This window comes from Elephas maximus, chromosome 3, assembly GCF_024166365.1.
Source record: "Elephas maximus indicus isolate mEleMax1 chromosome 3, mEleMax1 primary haplotype, whole genome shotgun sequence".
NCBI classification, from domain to species: Eukaryota; Metazoa; Chordata; class Mammalia; order Proboscidea; family Elephantidae; genus Elephas; species Elephas maximus.
The window spans coordinates 112,616,644-112,638,257 of record NC_064821.1 but is presented as its reverse complement, the minus strand read 5'-3'; the positions used below and the strand labels follow the sequence as shown (position 1 = coordinate 112,638,257).

The 21,614-nt window shown below is 38.0% G+C and overlaps 1 protein-coding gene across 12 annotated transcripts in view; it reads right to left on the bottom strand.

The window, feature by feature from the left end:
• The window catches only part of SGIP1 (SH3GL interacting endocytic adaptor 1), a 247,962-nt gene that overhangs the window by 46,846 nt on the left and 179,502 nt on the right, over positions 1-21,614 (bottom strand). For 9 of the 12 annotated variants that reach the window (XM_049879515.1, XM_049879514.1, XM_049879520.1 and 6 more), the window contains 3 exons: positions 17,134-17,261; positions 16,087-16,213; positions 10,189-10,248 (listed from right to left, as the gene is read on the bottom strand). In XM_049879515.1, coding sequence (XP_049735472.1) covers positions 10,189-10,248; positions 16,087-16,213; positions 17,134-17,261 — 315 coding nt within the window. The remainder of the gene's footprint in view (positions 1-10,188; positions 10,249-16,086; positions 16,214-17,133; positions 17,262-21,614) is intronic. The other 3 variants (XM_049879513.1, XM_049879517.1, XM_049879519.1) reach the window with 1 other exon arrangement.

Genomic DNA, 21,614 nt, shown 5'->3' with positions numbered 1-21,614 from the left:
TAGGGAGGGCTGTGGGAGGGATAGTTGAGTCAGAATTGGAAAAGATGGCAGAGAGAGGAGGCATGTCTGAACTCTACCTCATAGGAATCTGCCTTAGGCTGTTGATCTTGGTTCTCCTTCCCTCTTGTGAAGTTAGAGGAGGTCAGACACTGCCCCCATTTTTACAAAGGCACATGGTAAAAATAAAATCTATAAAGGTAATCAGCCAGCTATTGCATGATGAAGGCTTGCAACCATCCAAAGGTGAGTCCAGGGATTCTCTCCTTTTTCCATTCTTTGCTCAATAAGTTTGAAATTACTTGTCAAATCCGTTAAAATCCCATAATTTGCAAATCTTCAATAAAAGAGATGGTAACAGACTTTCTTCCATGTCTCCCATCAGCATTAACAGAGAACCCTGAGGAGTGTATCACCAGGCAACTCATTAGCCTTAACGAGTCGGCTTTAATGATAGGCTCTGGTGGAGGTGGGGCTTGTACAGTCGGGACGGGTATTATGCTTGCAAATCATTCTCTTCCTCCACCAGCAGCACGGAAAAGATTGCCTGTTGTTCCTGCTGACAAGGAGGTAGGCCGTGGAGCAACCCATTGGAAGTCAAGCTGTCAGATGTTTTATATGGAACACCACCAGAATGCTACAACTCGGACTTCTTCACAACAGGCAACAATCAAATAAAACACAGCCATGTCACAAGCAAGGGACATGCGAAGTTGGACAACAGTAGTAATACCTAAAATTTATTGAGCAGTTTGCATGCACGGTACTCAGTGCTTGATTACTTAATCTTGACCACAGCCCTAGGAAAGAGGTGCTATTATTATTAGTCCAATTTATAGAGGAGAAAACTAAGACTTCAAGACGTTAAGCAATTTGCCTAAAGTCAGACATTCAGGGCTGAGAAGGCTAATTACACACGCACATGCACACACACACACATTCTCTCTCTCTGTTTCATCTCTCTATCCCTGTCACTAGAGAATAAACTGATATAAATTAATTGGGGATTCTATTTCTCTTATCTAGGATAATGTCCACTATAACTTTAGGTTAACATTCGCATACTATGGAAGATTTTATATTAGAACAGCAACATTTTCATATTTACTCCGAGCAAAACTCTTATGTAGGCTTTCTCTGGAAGCTCTCCCTAACTTCTCGGCCAGGTTAGGTCCCCCACTAGGTGCCTTCAAAGCAACCAACTGCCTTAGTTATAACATTCTTTACACATTATTGTCATTACTCATTAACGGCTTGCTTTAATGCTCCAGCAAGGCAGGGACATGCATTTCTCGTTCACTGCTGTAACCTCAGTATCTACCATAGTATCACGCACATCGTAGTAACTCAATAAATACTTGCTGATTGAATGAATACAGTAATAACAATATCTGTCCCTACAGGGTCGCTATGAGTTGAAATCAACTCAATGGCAATGGGTTTTATAGCCATATTATCAAGGATTTATTTTACAAGTTCATTAATTGTTTTCCCTATCAAATACTTGGAAACGCTGGTGGCATAGTGGTTAAGTGCTACAGCTGCTAACCAAAAGGTTGGCAGTTCGAATCCAGCAGGCACTCCTTGGAAACTCTATGGGGCAGTTCTACTCTGTCCTATAGGGTCACTATAAGTTGGAATCGACTCAACGGCACTGGGTTTCATTTTTTGGTTTTATCAAATACTTACCTATTAACAGAATTGGTAAACATGGACAATCTTACATTTTGCTGTATATTCATCATAATCAATTTTGTGCATATATAAACATATAAAGATAGTCCGGACTACTGTTAAAGAATATTAACTATTAGCATACGCATAGAGTAGCATGGGGAGTATTTCAAGTAAAGTTCTTTAATAACTTAACAGGACACCTAATTTCCTTCTTCTGAACAGGACTTATATGTCTGAAAGTTTACTGTAGGGGTAGGTAGGGAACTTTAAAGTTTTTCTCCAGAGCTCCTACTACATGGAAAAAGAAAAATGAAGCATCATATTAAAAAAATCAATTTTCTTTCTATTCATAAGCAAAAAAATTGAAAATTTATTACTCAATATGTCTAATGTTTACATGTCATTACATTTTTATTTGATGTACAAAACAAATAATATCAAAAATTCCTTCAGTCTCATGTTCAGTTTTGATTGTTTGTGTCTGTGTGTCAGGAGGAACGAATACGAGAAAAAGAACAAAGATTGCAGGATCAAAGAGAACACACACAGGAACACACACACACAGGAGAGGCACAGAGAGAGCGAGAGAACACAAAAGCAGCACTTAGGGAAAAGTAGCATTACGTCATCTCTGTGTTTGTGTTTGCAATAATAGCTAACCAGAAGCTGGTACTTTTCTTCTAGACATGATGTCTGCAGTTTTCCTAGCTGGCACTCAGGTTAATTGTCATACTGGGAGTGCAACTGGTCAGCCAGTCGGACATTCCCTCAGGTGTGAATAGCTAATGGAAAACAGATCAGCAAAAGATCTAGGCAATTAATGTATTCCATACAACCATAACCATTACAATATCATGCATTCAAAGTTGATCACTAATATTTGTACCCCTATTTACACAAAAATACAACAGAGAAAATTTCAAGTTACAATGAGCTCTTTTTTCAATACGGCTCCTGAATATAGGCATTCCCCAAAGACAAATCCTCACTCTCAAATTTACACAGTCCATGTACTGCTTGACTCATACACGGAAGCTGCGTAGGTACCTCAAATATGAAAGGTCTCAAATGAAACTCATTATCTTCCTAACCAAAACTCTCACTCTTGGGGACTCCTTTTTCCCTTCTCCCTGTGTCTTAGGATAGTTCTACCTCAATGGTGTTTTTCAAACCTCTTAGACAGCCGTACTGTCAGTCCCTCATTACTTCACTTGAACTGTTTCAGTAAATCCTTGAATTTCTCCTTGCCTCTAATCTTAAAAATCAAAGATGCTCATACTACTTCCTTTAGTTCTACCTCAATGGTGTTTTTCAAACCTCTTAGACAGCCGTACTGTCAGTCCCTCATTACTTCACTTGAACTGTTTCAGTAAATCCTTGAATTTCTCCTTGCCTCTAATCTTAAAAATCAAAGATGCTCATACTACTTCCTTTATCAAAGGACATCAAAATTCTTAATTCCACATTGCATAGGGTTTGAGATTCAAATTCCTTCACCCAGCATTTAAAGCCCTTTAGAATATGATCTCTATTTAACCTTCCAGGATCATCTCTTGAAAGATTTCTCACCTCTCCCAGTGTTTACCATCCCCGAATACAACTAGATTTTACCCATCTTAATGACTTTGCCCAAGTTATTCCTTCTAACTGGAATAATCTGAGCTGTCTGAAGCCTTCTCTCTCCTTTAACGTTAACTAGCCAAGTCTGTTTTCCTACAAGAAGTTATTCTAGATTCTTCCCAGTTAAAATCTACCTGCCGTTCATACTTTCTCAGCACATTTTTTATAATTCTATTATTGCGTTTAACACAGTATGTGTTTTACAGGAAGTGCCTATCTCATTTTTTTCTTGTGAGTTCCCAGACAGCAGAAGTCATACAATTTTACCTGCATAATTCCTACACTGGGGGTTGTAGCTAGGAAGAGCTCAAGGGCTGTTCATGAACCATGGAATGAAGAAATAAATGAGTGAATATTCTTTAAACTTTCTATCAATCATTGATCCTAGTTTTCTCTTCCTGCTCTACTAAACTATGTAGATGTCACTTTGAGGACTACAGTGCATCCGACTCAAGTCATGGTATTTTCAATCACTCATACACATGTGAAAGCTGGACAATGAATAAGAAAGGCTGAAGAAGAATTGATGCCTTTAAATTACGGTGTTGCCAGAAGAATGAAAAAATCTGTCTTGGAAGAAGTACAGCCAGACTGCTCCTTAGAAGCAAGGATGGTGAGACTTCATCTCACCTACTTTGGACATGGTATAAGAAAATTTTTTTTTTTTTTTTATCAGGTGGGACCACTCCCTGCAGAAGAACATCATGCTTGGTAAAGTGAGGGTCAGCGAAAAAGAGGAAGACCCTAAATGAGATGGATTGACACAGTGGCTGCAACGATGAGCTGAAACATAGCAACTATTGTGAGGATGGTGTAGGACTGGGTAGTGTTTCGTTCTGTTGTACACAGATTCGGTTGCTGTGAGTCAGAACTGACTTGATGGCTCCTAGCAACAAACAACACTCATTGATTCTAGTTTTCTTTCCCTGCTCCGGGGAACTATCTAACTTTTGTTTCAGGTCTCAAAAAATTTCTACATATAAGACACATGAGACTAAATGGGTGGCTCCTGTCCGGAGGCGAGATGAGAAGACAGAAAGGGACAGGAGGTGGCTGAATGGACACGGGAAGTCTGGGGTAGAAAGGAGGAGTGTGCTGTCACATTAGAGGGAGAGCAACTAGGGGCACATAACAATGTGTATATAGATCTTTATATGAGAAACTAACTTGAACTGTAAACTTTCACTTTTAAAAAATTAAAAAATTCAAAAAAATTCTAGCAACAGTTATTTTCAGAGCTTAAGGCTTTGTGCTATGCTTGTTAGTTCCCCATTTGGTAACTACAGTCAGACAGAGAAATACTGTTTTATAATCTACTTTTGCACCTGGGTAAACATGACTCAGGGCTCATCTCCTCTTCTGGTGCATATAAAGCTTCACTCTTGAGCAAAGCAAAAGTTGTCCAACATTTACATGTACATATTTTAAGCTATTGAATTGTGTTAATTTGTTTTTAAATGAGTGACATGTCCAGAAACAACTATGTAATTTGGACAGTTGAAGCTATAAAAGGAGGAAAATACACAGTGAATCTTAAGAGCTACAATCCTGAGCTAGAGGCCACTTTAAAGACCAGAGAAATATTAGAAATAAGAACCACGTGCATCTTGGGTAGAACATCTTCATGATCCTTTCCCCCAATTCTCCTCATTCAGTTTGAATACAACCTCAAAGTATGACTAAGAAATGATTTTCATGTTATATGTATATATGTTAATAAGCAAAAAAATTCCTCTCATTTGATTTTCCTAATTATCCTGAAAAGTGTATATTATACTTTCAATTTAAAAAATGGTGAAACAGAGACTCAGGGACATTAACTCCTCAAGATCACATGGCTATTGAACAGTCAGAAGTGGAATATCTCTAAGCCTAGAGATAAGCACAGAGGAATGCTCTGCAGGGCCGTAGTTGACAGCAGTAGAAGGTAGAATTACTAGATAGCTGCTCTTCAGTACAGGGGAGGTTTTGGAAGTGGCAATAGGGAGCTGGGGGAATTAAAACACTGCTTCCTAGTTTCTTGACATATGGACCACAGAAGACTGAAGAACTTTCCCTGGAGAGTGCTGCAGGAGAAGTGATGGCCCCTGGAGAGAGCTGGGCTGCAGTTAAGAAAACGAGTGGGCGAGCTCAGCGGAGAGACTGTGAATGTAGAGAAGGGTATTGCTAAGGACAGGACATGTCAGAAGGCATATTAAGAGGAAGAGCAGTAAAGAGGAACACAGAGCAGTCTCATTTAGAGGTTGTGTAAGAGGTTGATGAACCCATTCAGACATAAGGACACTCAAAAACAGCTATGGCTATGGCTCTTTTTCACTGCCACATACAAGATAATTGTGTACTTAAATAAGCTAACTAAGGAGACGGACAGCACATTTCTGGAAACATCTTGATGCTAAAATGCTCTAGGAACCGTTCAAATATCTAACAGTCACATCTTATACTTATTATGGAAATATCTTTTCCTCCTTCCTACCTCAGAAAGCCTACCGATTGTAAGGATGGCGCAGGACCGGGCAGTGTTTTGTTCTGTTGTGCATAGGGTCGCTGTGAGTCGGAACCGACTCGAGGGCACCTAACAACAAACAACCTCAGAAAGATACTGGATAATGGCAATAGGATATATTCTCGGATCAACTTAAGAAGTCATTACCATTGTTCACTTTTATTTTTCTTTTAACTCAATTTAAAATAAATCAGTTAAAATCCATTAGTTACCAAATTTTTATTTTATTTTTTTAAAAATATTTTTGATGGCATGTGTTTTCAGTATTGGAATTCATGCTTACTGTGTTTAAATTTTTGGTTGGTAATGTGGATTTTGAGAAATACGATCTGGTAATACAACCCACCAGTGAGGCTAGCGGCACTTTGGTACCACTGATCTGTGATATGACAACATACCGATAAGAACTAAATAGAGAATTTATTGCGGGAGTTTTCCTCTTAGGTCACATAGGGAACCTCCAGTTTTCCAAATATGACAGAAAAAATAAAATAAACCCATCAGGGTTTCCTAACTATCACACGGGGAAGCCATAATTAAGCTTTCAAGCCTTACTTCATAGAAATAAAGGAAAATAGGGCAAAAGTTTACAAAACTAACACATCCAGTAAGCATCACCTAACAGAATGCTCAGCCTACACAACAATGATGGCACTGGGGGGTTGGGACACAACAATGAGGCTCCAACTCCAGTCAGCTGAGCTTCAAGCATTTCAAAAGGGACCCACCTTGATGCTAAATGTATTAGACTCAGAATAATGCTACCTACAAACGAGGTCCAGAGGCACAAAAAATGGCTGGTGTACTGTTATACCAATGGTTAATGAAAGGGTTTGAGAGTATTGATAAGGCTATTTATAAAAGTAAAACATGTAAGAATTCTTTCGAGTTAGAACCACTGTCTCACACATTTCTGTCTCTCTTGTTAAATCACATTTGGAAGTTTGAAACACCTTATGTTATCTCCAAAAAAACTCATAAGCCAAATGTTCATTGTTCAGTTGGTTGGCTGGCCAGTGGCTCATACATTAATGAGTGACTACAATGTCTAAACTACTGCGAGAACAAAGTTATGGGTAAGATAGGCTAAGGTTTTGAGCACTATAAAAAGACCATTTATAAATTAATAAATAACAATTTAAAAGTTATTTATAACAGGTAAATATTTTGACAGGAGACTCTTCCTTTTCTACTTTTCCTGAATGACTAATTGAAGACAATAACAACTAATATTAATAATAAATACAGATAAAACCAAATAGCCCTAGGAGAATATGTTAGAAGTGCTATTCAACAAAATATGTGAATGACGGTCTTTTTTTGGAATCTAAAAATTTGGGGAACAGGCAGTATTCTCAAGTTAATTTAAAATGTCACAACTTCTGTGTCATGTTATCATTACAGAAAAAAATAAAAAATTCTTCCAGGCTGTACTAGTTAATAATACCTGAGTCAAAGCACATAAACTTTGAAAACAAACCTTCTACATTGTTAACACATAGCAAGCCTTGCTTAGGTGGCATGGTTTCCTTTTTAGTTTTTCCTAAGGCTGCCCTTGAACTTCATTTTAATGTACTTTCATCTACATAAACATGTTGTTGGTGAGATAAGCAGGGACATACAATACACTTGTGATAAGGTTGCTTCCACAGCCCCTCAAGAGGCCTCATCTATGCTTACAAAACTGGGGTTAAAGATGGAGACAACACAGTGCTAGAGCTTCCAATTAATTTCTATTAAAATCTTTTCTTTTTTTTTTGCTTGACTTTTCTTAGCCCATATTGAGATGATTAGAGGAATCTGGATTGTACTAATAAGGATGGCAAAGCTACCAATTAAAAAAAAAAAAAAAAAAAACAGTTGCTGTCAAGTTGACTGACTTATGGAGACCCCACGTATATCAGAGTAGAACCGTGCTCCCTAGCATTTTCAATGGTTGATTTTTCTGAAGTAGATCGCTACGTCTGTTGTCCAAGGAACTTCTGGGTGGATTTGAACAGTTAACCTTTTGGTTAACAGCCAAGTGTGTTAACTGTTTGTACCACCCAGGGAATCCTTTGCCAGAAACCTACTAACAAATGTCTTGCTTTCCTAAAATGAAAAAAAAAAAAAAAAAAAAAATTTGGTATATATGACAGGTTATTACACACATTTTAAAAATACTTATACTTGACTGATAATATATACTTAAAAAACAAACAAGCCAACAACCAAAAGTGACTTTAGATTGGTATCTTCAAAAAAGTCCAGCTCTTTCTGTGAAAAGAGACCCACGCTCAAACACAAGCAAACACACATTCCAAAGTCAAAATAAACAGCAACAACAAAAAACTGCCACAGTTGCTTTTGGGTATCCCGGGTAATTCCTTGAGGGTTGACATAGTGCATTGTTTAATTTCCTGACTAAAACAGGGTAAACTATAGCTTCTGCTGTGGCCAGGCTGGACCAAAGAGTGGGCCTTTAACTACATAACTATTTGCTGTACTTCAAGATACTGTCCTACTCAACTGTAGCATCTCCTTTTGAGATATGTTGATCCATAAAAAGGAAACCCTGATGGCGTAGTGGTTAAGAGCTAAGGCTGCTAACCAAAAGTTAGCAGTTCAGAAATACCAGGTACTCCCTGGAAACCATATGGGGCAGCTCTACTGTCATATACTGTCACTATGAGTTGGAATTAACCCGATGGCAGTGGGTTTGTTTTGTTTTTCATCCGTAAAAAGACACCTGGGCACTTTTTAATTCTATCTGACTCACAGAGAAAGCTTAGCGGGTCACAAGTTTGTAGAATTTGCATTTTGGTTATAACAAAATTAATGCCCTAGGGTAACGAAGGCTTCAACATCATGTAGAAAATATACTTCCTCTCCTGAAAACTACCAACGCGCCTGCCCTTCTACCCAAGCCAGGGCAAGACATCAGGGTATTTGGACAGTTTTAAATCAGACCGTCTTTCCTACTGCTATCCAAGTCACTTCAAGATAAGGAGTTCCATTTCTAGAATGATCTTATAAACAAATTCACTGTCAATAGAAACAAACAAAAACAACAATAACAAAAAAGCACAAATATACAAATGACTGAAAAAATATATATCAGTCTTCCGATTTTTTAAAAATTGTGTTAAGACGCACATGCAAGTTAGGAAAATTCTTTTTGTTATGATGAAATACAAAGACAAGTTCAATATCTAGATTCATTTCTGGGGTATAACTTTTTTTTGGCCAACTTTTGATCCCAGGAATAATTTAGAATCTTAAAAAAGTAGAGCCTTAAGTCACAAATCTTTGTAAGATGGCCCATTAATTCGATTACATAATTTTTTTCTATCATTATTTTAAATGGGTACTTCATCACCTGTCTGGCATCTTAAGATGATTTAGAATGGAAATATGAGTCAGAAGTATGTTGCTCCTAAATGCAGAATATAACAATCAGACATTGAGGTTAGATATTTAACATTATACAGGCAGTCCCTGGGTTAGGAAAGTATGGACTTACAGACAAGGGACAACTTGTACTTGCCCTTTACTATCAGCTAAATTTGCCCTCACTTCGCAATGACTGAACCAACCCCCACTCACAACAAATTCTTTGTCACAGCACCTTCCTTGCTGCATGTGCAGCTTTTAAATCACTGAAAAGTCTTTCAGCCTTTTCTGGCACTAAAGTGAGGCTAAATAAGAACCATGTGCCCTTGTTCCAACTTCCCTACAAATTCGACTTAAAGACAGGAATGGATCTCATTCATTACCCAGGGACTGCCTGTATTTATGTATATTTTTTTAGTTTTCTAAAATGGCAAGTCTGGCAATAGTCATCCATTTTATTGCATCCTAATTGCAATTTCAGAAAGTGCAGAGGGACTTTACTAAAACACTCCTTTTTATTTCTCCCCATTTTTCCGGTCTCCTATGTCGCATTCCTCGTCATAAGAATATATATATGTATTTACATTTGACAATAATGGATGTTGTATCTGAAAGATTACTTATCCAGAACAGAGTTAAATACTAACGCCAACCAAAAAATGTCCTTCTATTTGTGGCATTACATTTGCAGACGAGTTAGGAAAGAGCCCTGGTTGACAGAGTTAAGTTCCTTGGTCAGAAAAGGTGTTTTGATTTTTTTTTTCAATTAACTACAGTTAATTATATTAACTACAGATTAGCTTTCATTTTTTTAATATAAAAAATTGAAGATCACATACAAACCAAATTCATGTAATATTTTCTTTAATATTTAGTGTTTTCTAAGTAGCCATAGCATTTTTATATAGAAAAGCGAGACTGGGTCTTTTGAAGAAAACCGGGATTTGGAAATGCAGATGGGGGAAAAAGGACAAAGCGGGTGTAAATTAGAATCTGGTATGCTATGTACTACTTACCTTCAAAAGTCAAATAAAACTTTCCTCTGTCAAACCAAACGAGGGAAGGCTGTTCATTCTCTGTATGGCCAGGAGTTGAAGCGGGATGGGAAAGGTTAAGGAGAGGGAGAGAGAAGGACAGAGTATGAGTTAACAGAGCAGGTCATTAATCTCACTATGGGGTCAGGTGGAGGCACAGCATGCCATTCACGTGCAGGGAAAAAAAAGGAAGGCTGGCAATCTACGTTTGGTTTTAGTTCAGGGATCAGAAAGCAAAAGCAAAGCTATGGAGGCCTGAAGGGATGGGCATGTGTTGCTGGCGGCTGGGTACTTGGTGCTGTGTGCATGGAGCAGTAGTCTTCCTGGCCATGCAGGGGCATCAGCATATTTTAACTGCACTAGTTTGGGCAAACTGTCATTCAGCAATTGCTGTATCCATTTCATCGAGAGTGTCATCCTCTTCTAGGTTTTCACAAAAAGATAAACTTGGAGTTATGGGTTGTATAAAACATTAGCTTTTAGTTTTAAACGACAACAACATTGTATATTGATTTAAAGTTCCTGGGAGATGTTATACGTCTTCCAACCCCTCCCCTGGTATCACATTAGGCATCCAGACACAAAACATCCTTTACCTACATACCAAAGAGAAAACAAGGTTACTAAGGCTGCTCTATTGTTTGTTTAAATTAAAAAGCAGTCAGTGGACATGTAATTCTGAGCAGTTAAATTATTCCTTTCTTCAAAAATTCACAAAGCAATAGCATCTCACCTTTTTTTTTTTTTTTGAACCTTTTCACTGAGAAACTGTCATGCAACCTCCTGCTTTGTAATATGTTCACTTAAAAAAGTTTCAGTGGCATGAGTTCCAGGATGGACACAGAATATACAGGGTGCATCTGAGAAGCACCAGACACTCAGGAGGTGAGAAGCATGTCCATGAAGTTTATAGCATTCAGATGGAGTAATGGCTTGGATTTTTAAAGCCTAAGTATCTAGAGATCACTCGGCTAGCACCATACCTGCAGGCGTTTCACAGCGCCTTTCAAACGAGGGCAGTTTGTCATAAAAAACATCATCTTCTGACACTATGAACCAAAGAAACATAAAGGAATGGAAAACAAAAACACAAATACAAATCCCAAATGAAATCAAGCAGCACACTTTACTGATCAAAACACAAGAAATGATTTTAATGGAAAAAAGAAACAAAACTTAAGTCACTGAGGTTATGATTATTTTATGAGGATTCTATGAGAAGAAAATAAAATAAAATAAAAGGCCAAGTTTCAGCATCTGTGAATTTGGCTGAAGTCAGCCCTACAGTAGAAGTCATGCTCCATCTTCTCAGGGAGTTGTTAAAGGCGTTATCATTAATAATTGACTTGTGTGAGTGTATTTCACTCCCACACAATTCTCAAGTGGCCAGATATATGTCCATCAACAAGAACCTCCTGACGGAGCACTGACAGCTCAACAGGATCACCCAGCATGCACCTTTCCCCCATGGGGAAGAAGAAGCTTTTAACATGAGCATAAAAAGCTGCAGTAGAAATCTGAGGTCCCTGTATGAACCATTCCATTTCAGCCTCATCAGTATCGAAATTCGATTTGCCTTGCACCTGGCTTTGGTAGTTATGGACTGTTAATTTTGAACAGCATTATTGTACTTCCCTCTTTGGCTATGGACTCCAGCTGTGGCCAAATGTCTTTGCAAATTGGCAACAACATCAGGAACTGATGCTCAGGACCTGAACAGTTCTAGACCTTTGCACACAGTCTCCCTCCTTACAAACATACACAGGCAATTGGGATTTTTCCACTACGTGATTTACAAAAAAAGTACTCAATGCCACAGGTCCTATGGGTATTACTACAATTTTTATAGAAAATAGAATAAAATCTGGATACAAATCATTAAGGGAGAATCCTACCTACAATATAGAGATGTAAGATGAGAAAATGAATGAGGATAGTAAAATTATTCCATGAAGAGTAATATTCCTTGGAAAACATTCTATTAGCTTGCCTCCTAGACTTAGGGAGTAAGGCAGAGAAGCTATGTCTTTGTCAATTCTTAAGGCCTTAGGACATCACTTGTCCATTATAATTTTTAGTGTATGCGTAGCTTCCCTGGTAGCTAGAACAAGTTACTGTAACTTCTATATATCCCAGGATACATAGAAGAGGAATAGGACAAAAAGGACCAGCAGTAAAAGACACTCAACAATGTTTCTAGAAAACAGGAAACAAAATATTTACATTGGCACAAACTGGATGTAAAGTGCCTTTTCAGACTCACTTGTGGGAAATGGCACAGGGTATACCCTGCTGTTGAAGAACTGATTTCCTATATACAATCTCCTTAACAAAAGGCGCCTCCAACACGCCGCCTGTCTTTGAGCTGAAATTACAGCTGAATAATTTCATAAGGGTTGAGCAGTATGTTTATGATTTTCTTTATAGTGGTTATAGACTTTGAGAGCTCAGGAAAAAACATCCTAAATAAATGAGAGAACTTCAAAAAAATAAATCACTGGATAGTCCTGTGCTTGGTTTAAAGAAGGGCAACACCCACATTAAGTGCAGAGGGTTAGTCCTTAAGGGCTAACTGTGGAAATTGTCTCAAATCAATCTGGGATGAGGAAGCTAATACTGGAAACATACCTTTCCAAAATAATAACAATAATAATAATAACATAGGAAAAAGACTAAAATCAAAGGTGAGAATTTTTTATTGGGATTATAAATATTCACTTCCAAAAATCTCTATTTTTGGGTAGAATAATTGGCAGTTAATGCGAGTTTTATTTTTATTAAAGCTTGTTCAATTCAGAAAGCTTGGAGAGATAAAGACTTAGAGGAAATATTTTAAGTTTTAGATGCTATGGTTAATATTCCACTACTGAATTGAATTTACTTCTGCTCAAAGTCCATATGGCTCTTCCTTTGGTGCCCGTAAATGGTCACCTTTCAATCAGTACAGATTCCTGAGATGTTAAAGATGCAATTTAAAATGCATAATTAACAGTGAAAGAACATACTGAACAGTGAGTAAAAATTGCCTTATGGCGGCTTTTTTGTGGTGGGGTCCTAAAGGGAGAGATTACTAATATATTAAAAAGTTGCCATCAAATATAAAAATAAACAATAAAAATGGATATTTAGAAGCAGAGACAATGCCCTGTTTTGAAGAGGGAGTTAAATGTCTAAGAGTTTTTTTCTTCTAATAGAATAATTTTTAACATTTTCTCTAGCTCCAAAACATTAGTAGGAATTTTTTCCCAAAGCCAAAGAGTGCAGGTGCCGTGAGCTTTTTTAGAGTGGAAAAAGAGTTTACTGTATTTCACTGATTTTAAGATGTGCATTTTTTTTTTTTTTATATTTTAACATCTCTGAAATTTGGGGTAGATCTTATAATTAGTGTCATAAGGATGCATTACATCTTTGCTTAATTGATATCTTTCTCCCCTCTTTCTTAGTCATATGTAAAATAATGATGTACCCTATATTTGAGGATATCTTTAATTCAATGAAATGGAGTCACATAGGAGCATGCATTATATCAGTGTGACTATATACAAGAAGGCTTATTTTCAGCTGTAGCATTGGACTGACTACTTCATAATCATAGCTCTCGTGAAAGACATTATGCCCAAAGTTCTTTAGAGGCATTTTCTTATATGAACTGTTGTGTAAGAAGACAGATTAGACTTGCTTGTAAAAATTTAGTCCTTGAATTACTTCAAACTTTGCTTATTTTGTTCCCACCACATTTGCCCCAAATTTGGCTCAAGTGTAATGGAGAATGTCAAAAAAGTATTGTGGTGGTAGCAGGAAATTGTTGAACCATCAATTTCAGGGAATTTGCTGCTAAAATTCTCTATGACAAGGCAAGCCATTTGACTACATTAAATTGACAGTCCACCACAGCCATGGAGACACCCCTTGGTGCTAAACAGCCGAAGCACATCCTCTACAGAAAGAGAGAAACAGCAATACACAAGAAGCTGCTGGCAGTCAGTCATTTGACAATGTATTTACTTCAGAGAGAAGTGGTTGTCAGGTGACCCACAGCAGCAGGAGGAAATAAAGAACAGGAGGGTGAGAAATGCAGTGAGGAGATGAAAGCCAAATAAAAAGAACAGAACCAAACAGATTGAATCAAAATGTTCCTCAGCAATGAAACAATGTGACTACTCTCTTACGTGGGTATTTTCTTTTAAACCTCTCTGTGGTTCATCTTGAAAATACACATGTGAGGTGTGTTAAGAAGCAAAGTAGCTGGCCAAGATTTGAGATTTCTGCAGCACAGAGCACAGAAACACAATGTACACAAAACATGGACACAGTTCAAGTTCCCTGTGTGTGCAATTTTCCCTGTGAATCTGATAAGTTGAAAGAACATGTTAGATGTTTCATGTGAGGTCACTTGGCTGGCTTTCTGAGTAACGGTTTACCCTTCTTCCTTTTCTCTCTGAACAATAAGGGAAATCACATGGAGTGGGTAGAACACATGATCTTGGGAGATTAAAAAAAAAAGCAGAGAAGGAGTGGAGAAAGTGACTGTAGCAGTCAGGGAGTATTAAAGAGGTAGAGTTCAAAAACAAAGCTGGGATGTCACAGAAAAAAAGAGAGTGAGAGAAATCTAAAAATAGGAAGCCCCAAGTTCCCCAATTAATGACGCAGATAAGAAATAGGCTTGGCTATATAAATAATGGTAAATAAATGTCTATTAATGAATCATATGAAACTGGTAACTGGCTATATTTTCTCCATATTTGATGGGATGTTTGGGATAGTATGATTAAAAATACAAAGCATGTAATATAGTAAAAACTCTTAATGGGCTCTAAAGGGCACACCTTAAAGACAGGCAGTTTTTGTCCAGAAGAACTTTAGGCTTTGATCAAGCTACTTCTCACATGAGCAACTCTATACTATGCTCTTTGGTAAGTAGCAACAAGAATTTGTTTAACTTTGGTTTATGATTCTCCCAAGCAAAGCAGAAGTCTGGGAGGGGAGTTCTAGACAATGAAGGAAGAGAATGGGGAATGGGGTTGCATGGGAAAGATGGAATGTGAAAGCCCCATGTTAGACAAGAGAGATGCCGTGCAAAAATAAGAGAGGAAGTAGAAGCCTATGGAAGGTGGGTGAAATGGTGTAGAGAGAGGCCAGCCTTGGGAAGAGGGAAGCCACTCCAGGCAAAAGGAGGTATTTAGACCTGGGAAAACCATCCAGCGAGCAGCCATTCTCAACTCTTCACTTTCATCACACCATAATGAAAAGAGGCACAAAGGCATTTACTGAAAATGCCAGCAATGAATTATTTCTCTGGGAAAATTTTATCATACATCACTGAAAAGCACTAAAAAACAAACGAACAAACAAAAAAAGATTTCAAAAAGTTTGTTCAAGTCCCACAATGCCAATGTTTATACCATTTGTCAATATAAGGACAGCCAAAAATGATGAAGAAATGAAAGATTCAAGAAATAAAAGTTCTAAATTTTGTGATTTCTGATGTATTACACTGTTGGAATTTAAATAAATATCCCCCCTCAAAAGAGACTACTTTTACTACAAGGAACAATACCTAAATTACAGGACCTTATTTGGTGGTTTCTTCTTTACTTTTATGAAGAACTCTGTATATGTAACACTATAAGAAAAATCCTGCAAAACACAGGTGTTAATATTTTCATTTATTTATTTATATACTTGACATTCATTTGTTTATTTACTTTGCCTCCTTTGCTGAGAAGGTGCATTTAAAAGAAGAGTCAGATGATAGTAGCAAAACACACAGCAAAACAATTTTGACCAGAAACACAGGGACCTGGGGATTGGGGATGTCAGATCATATAAAATAGCCAGTCAAAACCACAAACGGATTAAAAGAGAGGAGATAATTTTTACCAACTGTGGGAGTAGTGGCTGCACTCAAGGAATTGGTGGACGATATTGAAGAAGTGCTTTCAGCCCGGGCTAGGGGTGCTATCGGAGGAGGGCTGGAAGAGTGTATGGGAGGGCTAAAAGGTCTGGACTGCAGGAAGAAGAAAAGAGATGAAAAGTTAGATATACAAGTTGTAGTACTTTCATATTTTTAATATCTCCCAGTCCCAGATATGATGAGTCTGGCTCTTGAAGGAGTAAAAGTGAAACTGTTTTTACACTGGAATTGATTCAATATACCTACACAGGGGCTCATGGAATGCAGCTAGAGGAACCCTAAACCATAAACATGCTAAACTCAATAGGTACGCCAAGATTTAGAGAAGCTGGTATCTGTGATGCTATCAACAGTTGTTTCAGGACTGAGAACTCACAAGCCCTCAGGGACTAAGCAGGTAACGTAATGTGAGAGCTCGTAGCCATCTAAGGAGACTCAAAAAACACTGTATTGTGTTAGCCAAACCAAACATTATTATAAACTATAGGCATCATCAATTTCTAACTTCTACGTTCAGAAAGCAAAGAAATTTGCCTCTACCACAAGTCTCTTGACAAAAGTTCAAACGGAATGTTTTTCTTTTTCCCCCACCCTTAAAACACAAGGCAAGAAACTTCTGGAACAAATTCATGGGGGCCACAACTCTCCTTTTTAAATTCACATAGTGTGCCTACCACCAATAACTCTTCTGTAGTCTGGAGTCTGAAATAAGGACCTGCCCTTCAAAATCAGATAACATTATGGAAGGAAACATCTCCCTTTCTAAAGGATTTAGCATAATTGGACATTACTATCTTAATTTTCATTAAACCCCACTGTAGCAGAGCTGCGAGTTGAAATGTATACCCATACTTCAGTGACTCTCTTTCAGATGCAATCTTTAAGGGCCATTTGTACTAGTGCTCTAATGCTGAGACCTAAAGTCGAGTTGCCCTGTGTCCAGGCATTTTTGAGTTTCTGTTTGTCATTCTCACTATCTGTTTCTGAGCAAGCTAGGGTAGAGGGGAACATACCACATCTCCAACTCCAGGCTTTCCTGGAGGTAGCTTTGGCCGAGATGGAGGCCGGGGAGGAGGTGGAGGTGGGGTGGTGCTACTGCAAGGAGCCAAGGGAGTGGCTGGTCGAGCAGGGGAGGATGCACCTGAAAAACAAACTGGTATTAAAAATGTCCGGAAACACCTGTCGCCAAAGCACCGCCATTGCTTGATCCCTCCTTCCCTGTTCCCACGACAGCAACGTCAGTCCTGCTTCATGTCAGCAGTTACTATATCAAACACTATAGCATGTGGTATTTTTTTTTTTTTTTAAGAAAAAAAAAATCACTCAGTTCTACTATGGTTGATGACAGAAGCTGAAGCTCATTGCCTTTCCTTGTCATATAGCACCGAGTGAAAGGTAAATCCTTTAATTGCTCTATGACAGAAAATACATTCTTAAGATTCTTATGACTGCATGGTGGGGACCTTTTATTTTGACCACATATACACCAAACTTATGATATATTTTCTTATTTTCTGCTTATATTCAGAATTTATTTATATCCAGAATGAATGAATGGAAGTTAGAACTTGAAGGAAGATGAATGATTTTTCCACGTTAGGTTGTTTTGTAAACACGTAAACATGAGTAAGAGAATTACCGTTTTTACTGTGCTTGCAAAACCTGTGCTCAAACTTTATAAATTTGCCTGAACACCTGACAGCAAGCAAAAGAAAAAAAAAAATGAGTAAATAAATCAGATGTTGCATGAGTACTTTGTGTCAAGAATCTTAATAAACACATTGAATTTAGAGGATTTTTTTGGAGGCTGCATTGGAATTTGCCTACGTAGACTTTGCCCATGATGAGTTTTGTGATGATTTCTGAAAGAGCCACTTGGATTTATCTTTCTGGCAGTCAATGACAAGCACACGAAACAAAGAAGACGTACAGAGGCTGGCATGCACATGACAGGACACTGGTGGGGTCTCTGAACGCGGGGGACTGATCTTCAGTCATACATATGGGAAACATGGGAAAACCACTTGGTTAAACACCTTAAGAAAGTCAAATCAATATTCAAACAGGTCTTGTTTGGAAAGGTTTCAACTACCTCTGAAGTTTTGTCACTTTAGAGAGAAATACAGGCATAAAATCATTCCAAGAAAATTCTAAGAAATTCTGCCCCAGGAAAATCTCCCCTTCTCACCTGAAACGCCCAAACACACACACAAACACACAGACACATCCTAATACACACACACACACACAAATGTTCTCTGGAGAGTCCTAGATCAATTTTAGTCTCCATATTTTCATATTCTCAGGGATCTCTGAAGTTGAGTATCAAGAACCCTCATCTCAGAATTTACTTCTGAGAAGAGTTCATGTGGGTAAACCCTGCTCCTCTTGTTTAAAGGATCTGAAATCTTCAATGTGTTTTTCTATGCTGCTTATTATAAATGTAATCACAGTAGCGGGAAACTCTGTTAATTATTAACATCATCCCCAGCCTACTCCCTCCACTGCCCCCCTCCCTGTCTCTACATCCACTTCCTTTTCACCACTACCACTTTCTTACTATATTCTTAATTTTTATTTTATTGGGCCAGGAACCATGACAGGCACTTGCCATGCATTATCTATTTAATTCTCACAATAAGTTTCTAAGGTTCATATTGTTATTATCTCAGTATTTGGAAGAAAAAATGAGAGCTCAGAGATATTCAGTAACTTGTCCAAGGTCACACAGCTCAAATGGTCTATTTAACTCCAAAGCCTAACTCTTAAATACAACCTCATGTAGATTCAGATGGACAGCAGAGTCCCATATTTTGTATAAAGCCTGTTCCTATTTTAGCATGATCTTTTGCACATCTCTCTCGATATAAATATTCTTAGTCTTTGGTTAATCTCCCAAGGGGGTAAAAAATAAGATACGCTTTGCTAGATTCCACTACAAAGTTTTCTCTTGAGTATATATATATATATATATTAGTAGATTTACACCCGGTATGTTTTCAGAAGACAGAAGTGACAGCGTAGAGATGAGAAATAAACCCTTAAACAGCAACTCTTTGTCAAGAAGTTTCATGGAGCTTTTTTTGAGGGGTTTTCTACTTAGCTTTTGGCTTAAAAAAAAAAAAAAAGGTAGTTAAGAACTACGGCTGCTAGCCACAAGGTTGGCTGTTTGAATCTACCAGGCGCTCCTTGGAAACCCTATTAAAAAAAAAAATATAGGGCAGTTCTATTCTGTCCTATAGGGTCGCTATGAGTCGGAATCAACTCAATGGCAGTGGATTTGCTTTCGTTTGTTTAGCTTTGGGAGAATCATGCCATAGTAATGGCCCAAAATATGTATCCATGAGTCTACTTTCCAGCAATATTCTTCTGAAACAATATCAGAAAAGGTCAGCTGCTTATCCTTTTCCTAACTGCTCCAGAAGAGAAAACAAACAAAGAAACAAAGAAACAAACTCGCTTAGATTAATGCTTGAGAAAGTACTGAGGGGCTGTCATCAAAGCAGAGTGGAATATCAAAAAAACACTGGATGAAGTGTCAGCTGATCTGAGTTCTGGCCATGCCCGCCTCCTATTAACTATGGGATCTGAAGCAGGTCTTTAACCTCTCTGAGTTTCGGCTTCCTTATTTTCAAAAGTGAAGTGTTTCTAAGGTGGTTGTAAGACTCAAAATTAAAAAAAAAAAAAGCTATGAAAGTGTTTACTAAACTGTAAAATGCTACTCAAATGTAAAGCATTAGGTGTTGATGATGATGGTAAACATCTTTTGAAACAGATACAACTAAACGTAAACAAACAAAAAAATGTGTCCAGTTAATTGTTTTCCATTTCCTTTATGGACACCTTGGTTAACTTATTTTTTTCTTTACCAAATTCTTTACGGAATTAATTTAATTGATTTGTTGTGCAGCTAGGAAGACACTAAGAAGGTGTTTAAGAAGCAAAAGGACATGTCAGTGAAACACTGCGTGACAGAGCCCTGAGATTCAGCAGAAGATGCTTGGGGCCTGAGGTGTATTTCACAACAGAATGAAGCCTTCGGATGCTTTTGTGAGATCACACAGTCATTTCATATTTTGAGTCTAGGAGGCTATTATTTGTGCCTCTCTATATTTTTATCCACACTATTCCATCTTCAATTATACTTTCATTCTTCCCCTCAAGCAGGGTTTATTCACAAGGACAATACTGAAAAATAAGCTCAATTACATCACTGTTTAAGGTTTAACTTAAAAAAAAAAAAATCACATGTACATTAATTGCATTTTGTGATTTCAAAAAATTGGCAACCGTTGACATGCTCTCAATCCATTCGCTGCTCTCAGGTTGAGGCTCCGTCATAGTTTCTTTGGTAATCCCTGAGAACCACATAACTTTGGCTTCAACTTTCACCTCTCACCTTCTGTGTGGGTGAGTTTGGCGGCGGGGCGGGGGGGCGGGCGAGTAGAGGGGGTATGGAGCAGTTGAGGGCCCTGGGAGAAGTGGTAAAGACACAGGCTACGGAACTCAACAGATCTAGTGTCACATCTTGGCCCTGCTATTTACTAGCTTTGTGATCATGGCCAAGTTACCTCTTTGGGCCTTAATTTCCTTATCTACAAAATGAGGCTAACACAAGGTTGTTAATAGAAGCAAGTGAATTATAATATACGTGGTTTGAAATATGTAAAGAACTAAGCAGACTTCCCAAATTGTGTTCCTTAGAACATAATTATACCATTTCTCTGGAAAAAAGTATCAGATATGTGTGAACGGGCTACATACTATGTCTCTTTTTGGGGATTAGCATATTAAAAGTCCTGAAACACTGCTGTCTAATAGAGTTTTCTGCCATCATGGAAATGTTCTAGAATTGTACTGTCCAGTAAGATAGTACGAGCCACATTTGGCCACTGAGCACTTAAATTGAGGCTAGTGTGACTGAAGAAATGAATTTTTACTTTTATTTAATTTTAATTCATTACAGTATCAATTAAAATAGCCATGTGGCTGCTAGTGGCTACAGTATTGGACAGGGCAGTTCAAAACCTGTAGTTAGAAAATTGTTATCACTGTTGTTAGTTGCCATCAAGTTGATTTTGACTCATGGCAACCCCATGTGTGTCGGAGTAGAACGGCTCCATAGGGTTTTTAAGGCTGTAACCTTTAGGTAGCAGATCACTAGGTCTGTCCTCCGAGTTGCCTCTTGTTGGCTTTATTTGGTTAATTCAACCCTGTATACCCCCCCTCAAAAAAAACCCACTGCCATCGAGTCGATTCCGACTCATAGCGACCCTTTAGGACAGGGTAGAACTGCCCCACAGGGTTTCCAAGGAGCACCTGGCGGATTCGAACTGCCGACCTCTTGGTTAGCAGCCATAGCACTTAACCACTACACCACCCTGTATAGCTCGAGTTTATTTGTTTATGAGTGAATGTGTGTATAACATCTATTAATATTGTTCTAGGTTCTCAAATTGGAAAATGTTGCACTGAACATTCTATTTCTACTACC